The 5,347-nt window shown below is 37.8% G+C and overlaps 1 protein-coding gene across 1 annotated transcript in view; it reads right to left on the bottom strand.

The window, feature by feature from the left end:
• Nucleotides 1–5,347, bottom strand: part of ADGRG2 (adhesion G protein-coupled receptor G2) — a 60,369-nt gene that overhangs the window by 12,594 nt on the left and 42,428 nt on the right. The window contains exons 17-21 of the mRNA XM_006911679.2: nt 4,596–4,739; nt 3,852–3,974; nt 3,193–3,238; nt 2,965–3,068; nt 2,057–2,178 (exon numbers count right to left, since the gene is read on the bottom strand). Coding sequence (XP_006911741.1) covers nt 2,057–2,178; nt 2,965–3,068; nt 3,193–3,238; nt 3,852–3,974; nt 4,596–4,739 — 539 coding nt within the window. The remainder of the gene's footprint in view (nt 1–2,056; nt 2,179–2,964; nt 3,069–3,192; nt 3,239–3,851; nt 3,975–4,595; nt 4,740–5,347) is intronic.

Here is a 5,347-nt window from a genome sequence, read left to right as displayed (position 1 = left end):
ATAAAGTTTAAATTATAAATTAAGCCCAGTAAGAGATTAACATCAGTAACTACTAATAAAATAATGTGAATGCGTTATCTCTCAAGTAATTTTTATATTCTTCACTCTAAACCTATTCTTGAATCTATGTAATCGTCCCTTGCTTGCTTGGCTTGGTGTCACTTGTTTAAGGGGATCTCTTGCTGAAGTCCTCATATAATAGGCTCAATGCTTTCTGGTGCAACATGTTACCATCAGTCAGAAGATGTTTTCTGTTCATGTGTTCCACCCACAAATTTAATGCTTTTTCTATTTTAATTGAGCACATATCACGTACTTGTTGTAGTAACTTTTTGCAGTTTGAGGTGTGACAGCAAAACTAGCACAAATTTCTTTTTTCTTTTTCATAATTTCATGGATAGAAGATTCATTTTTACCGTAGATCTTAGCAACCTCAACATACAATTTTTTCTTGCCTTGTTAAGTCAAGAACTTTAGCCTTTTCACTTAAAGGAAGCCCTTCACAGCTTCTCTTTGACAGATCTGAATTGCCAGCATTATTACTCTTGTGCTTTAGGGCCATTATTAAGTAAAATAAGGGTTACTTGAAAACAAGCACTGTGATAACTAAGACGGCTACTAGTGACTAATGGGTGGGTAGTATGTACCCATGGATACGTTGGACAAAGGGATGATTTACACCATGGGAAGGATGGAGCAGGATGGTGTAGATTTCATCATGCTACTCACTCAGAACAGTGTACAATTTAAAACTTATGAATTCTTTATTTCTGGAATTTTCCATTTGGACAGTAGTTGACCATGGGTAACTGAAACCATGGAGAGCAAAACCGTGGATAAGGGGGGCTACTGCATATGTGTGAATTTCCTCTCTTTGAGTGTGTGTGTGTAGGCATTAAAACCAACAACAATAACAGCAACAAAGGAAAAATCTAAACAGAATCATCTGTGGTTACCATACGGAAAATTCATGTTTGTATTTATGTGGACCCATCCTTTTAAATAGTTTGTAGTGGAATCTATGGAACACCAACCCCCTATTTCTCCCAGATGACTTTTAGAATCATTGCTGCTGCTGCTTATACAATAGGCTCCTATATTCAGATCTTCAAAATATAGCCAGATTCCCCTATTATGTTATTAAGTTAAAATGAGATCATGGAAAGAAGAGTTTAAACTATAGCTAATGGAACAGGAATAGGAAAATACAGCTAATTGATGACATGTACATGTTTATGTGTATGAAATTAGATCTGGTGAAGTCATTCTGAGTAATGGCTGGCCTTATGGTAATTTAGTCTCATTAATAATATTTTCAAAGATCCACTAGAAGATCTGTAGTCACAGCTGGACCCTAAGTTTGGCACTCAAAGTAAATTTGTGCATTTCCTGATCAGTGTCCAAAATCTACATCTCAGAACGTATATATTGTTTCATTTGGTTAATGTAATAAAAGTGTCTATTTCCTTCTTTTCCAACAGAATTTGTTGGAATTCCCCCAAAAAAAGTGACCAAAGGGACCTTTCTGGTGAGCCAAGGAGGAGATGCTATTATTTAGAATGTCATTCTTGCTTTGACCTACAAAGCTGTACTGAGTATCTGTATTTTTCAGTAAAGCTCTACACCCTTTTTTCTTCTTCAACCTACATGTGTTAATATATTTAATCTTTTGTGTTTGCTTGGTATAATTTAGAAATATAATATATTAAACATAGTTCTCATGCTGTACATGGAGCTATGGTCTATTTCAGATTGTAAGATGTTGGGATTTTGGGTCTTCATCCATCTTTCATTTCACATTTAATGTCAACTAAGTACCAGGCATTATTTTAGGGCACAAAGATGATTAAGACACAACCCCTGCCTTCAGTGAGTGGACAGACTAGTGGAAGGAAGCAACTATATAAACCAAAAAGTCCCATGAAGTTTTACATATAGGTGGCCCCACTAAATGGGTGTACAGGATAAGGTAGGTCGAGGAGCTCAATTAATACATTTTGGCAATGGAGTTGAGCACTGCATTTTAAAATCCAAGTTTCCAGTTGTGGATACTCACTCAAAGGCTATGTAGGTTATGAGAGTAACTGACAGAAAAATTGACGAAAGCCCACAGCCAATATATGTGATAAACGTCAGCGCCATCATCTGAGCCGGTGGCAAGGATGTTCGAGATAGGTCCTAGAAAATAAAATATTGTTTTCAAGACCAAATATTTTTAAATAAATAAAAGAGACATGCTTTACATTGATTGAATGTTCTAAGTGCCCATCCATAGTTTGTTCGACAAACCTACAAGGTGGGCACAATTATTACCATCAAGTAAAAATAATGAAACTGAGGCCCAGAGAAGTTAAATAATTTGGTCAAGGTCACAGAGCTACAAAGTAGAGGAACCAGGATCCAAATTCAGATCTGGCTGACTCTAAAGCCCACATACTTTATCAGTGTATTATGGTGCACTGGAGAAGAACTGGGCTGGGAGCCTAAAGTCTTGAATTTGGCTTCTGGCTCACATATTTCTTAGTTTTGTGACTATGGAAGGTTACCTAACAAATGAACCTTAATTATGACTTCATTAAAATGACAACAACAATGCTCCATTCTACTTATTTTGTAGGACTATTGGGGTGATTAAATAATTATGTCAACGTGTTATAAAAAAATTTAAAACACATTGCAAACTAAACAATTTTTATTACCCATTTTAATCTGAATTCCCCTGTCCTCCTACCTACTTAAATGAGAAAAAATTAAATGTAAAAATAGAATAGGAAGAAATACTTCCATGTTCAAGTATTATCCTTCAAGTGCATTTGGTTGTTAGAAGAGTAATGTCATTGGTTTATAACTTTGCTACAATGTCATATCTGCTGATCTATCAAAGTCACCCATCAGATATCATGGTATCATGCCAAACTACCCCTCAGACCCATAATCTAAGGACAGGTAGTGTGGGGATATTACCAGTAGGACACCAAAGCTTGTAAGGTGGCTGCAGGTACAGATGGTTTCATTCTGCCTCCTGTCTTTGACGGAGCAGCCATCGGATGACCAGCCTCCTCTGCCACCTGTTGGTATTAGGAAGAGTATCTGTCCTATCAGCAAGGCCACAGCACCAATGACTGCCCTTCCTCTTCACTCTCCGCCTTCCTACCCACTCAAGACTTTGAAAAAGGTGTGACTGGAACCTACCGTTTCTGCTCAAGTCCCAAAATACACATCTCACTGTTAAGTCATCCTGCAGTAGAAAGACATTACAAATAATTACTGAACTGAAAAAACTGAAAAGCAATTGGAAAAAAACTGATATTTTTTGTTTCAGAATCTCATCCTGGTCTCTAGAAGCAAGTGAGTCTCATATAGGTCAGCATGTCTTTTTTTTTTTGGTCAGCGTGTCTTCAACTCAGCAATTATGCATAGGATTCGCCTTGAGGCCTTATTAAAATACACATTCTGATTCTGGGTCTGGGGTGGGGCCTAAAAGTCTGCAGACCCCACTTTGAGTAGCAAGATCATAGGTGATGCTCAATGTGAATTGAAGGATAATTTCTGTGAACTGAGGGATAATTTCTCCTTGGAGGGAAGAATCAGACTTGCAGCCACAGATCTAAATGCACTGAAATTTGGCAGTTGATAAGAGCTTGATTTTGTGCTGTTCCTTCTTAGAAATTAGGTGGTCAGTTATTAGACATGCTAAAACCCAATGGAATGACTATGTGATTCTAGTCTTACACACTGCCCTAACCAAGTTTAAAGTTCTGCTGGATCTCCGTTTTTCAGACCAAGTCTTATAGGCATAGTTTGCACAAGGTGTTTCTGGTCAGTGAACAGACCAAACAGGCCTCTCCCACCTGGCTCTGGTCGATATGCTTTAATGTAACTGTCACGTTTCTTGTCAAGTTCTTGACAGTCAGGTTCGCAACACTCGACGATATGACGTAGCTGATTAGAGAGAGGTTCTCCAAGGCAGGGTCCTAGCACACCAGAGAATCAATAAGATAGCAAGGGAAAATGAAATGTTATCAGAGAGTTTTCGAGCTGGGAGGGACCCTAAGGACTGTTTAGTCCACATTGTTTATTTTACAACCTAGGTGTCAGAAATTGGGAGTCAGGGAGTAAAGTGACTTTCCCAAGGATGATAATTAGAAGCTGCACTTGTTCCACTATCCAGTGCTCTAAATACCAAGTTAAATTTCTTGGATTGATACAACAGGACCTTCATGAATCTTAAAAGGAACATCACATTAAGCCATTTAAGCCGTGTGTCCTTGAGCAAGTTACTTAACCTCTCTGTGCCTCCATGTCCTCATCTGTAAAATGAGGATAATAGTTTAATAGTCCCTTCCTCACAGAGTTGTTGAGAGGAAAAGTTAACATTTCTAAGTGCTTAGGATAGCACTTGGCAATTGGTAAATGTGTCAGTTATTGTTATATATCATCACCAGCATCATTAGGTCCTGTTTAAAAATAAACTGCACCTTTTCCACAATTCATTTGACTTATAGCAGGCTTAAGAATATGTGAGGATTAAAATAAATAAAACTCCTCCACTCCCAAATAAAACTTAAACCAAAAGCAATTAGTGGCAACTTTACCTGAAACAGGGTAGGTGTTTCAAAAAAGTTGAACTGAACCCTGGAAGCTAGCTCTACATCATTAGCGGGTAAATTACTCATCAGCGATGAAGGCAGAGTAATAACACCAATACTATTTTCAGGAGCCTCAGTTTCCAGAGAAACCTGAAAATCAAGTAAAAGACAATAAAAATGTCAGGGGCTAGTATAATGAGGGGTTGGAAAACACAACTAATTAAGATGGAAGATTGCGTAGGGGCATTTATCTGTTATCTTGATATATAATCAGTTCTTGTTCCTTTGCTGCAAAATTAGAGGGGTTATATAATAGAGAGAAGAGGCCTTGGAGCAGGTAAGAAAACTTAAAGATACAGAGAAATAGAAAGTGCAGGATATTTTATATCAATTATATCTTGATAAAGTTGAGGAAAAGAAAAGAAAGTGCAGGATAACTGCTGACCCCAGGGAGACCACAGCAGCAGTACACCAACGTGGTGACCTGTTAGGCAAAATCTTCATAGAACCACATGCACTAACTTGTAAAGGAAAGACTATGAAAATTAAGTTAAAAAGCAAGACTTGCTTTTACTTGTTTCCAGCCTCCGATTCCTCTAATAGGTGGATAGAAAACACTTGGAACAGGATTAATATTCAGCACCACTATTCTTACCAGTGTAGTCATAACACTTGCTTAAATGTTGGAATGGGTTGATAAGTAGCTGATGTCCCTGGTCTCTCCAAACTACCTAGAACCCTCTTCTGGACACTTCCTT

Source organism: Pteropus alecto, unplaced genomic scaffold (assembly GCF_000325575.1).
Source record: "Pteropus alecto unplaced genomic scaffold, ASM32557v1 scaffold23, whole genome shotgun sequence".
Classification (NCBI taxonomy): Eukaryota; Metazoa; Chordata; class Mammalia; order Chiroptera; family Pteropodidae; genus Pteropus; species Pteropus alecto.
The sequence above is the reverse complement of the archived record's forward strand: the minus strand, read 5'-3'. Positions and strand labels throughout refer to the sequence as shown.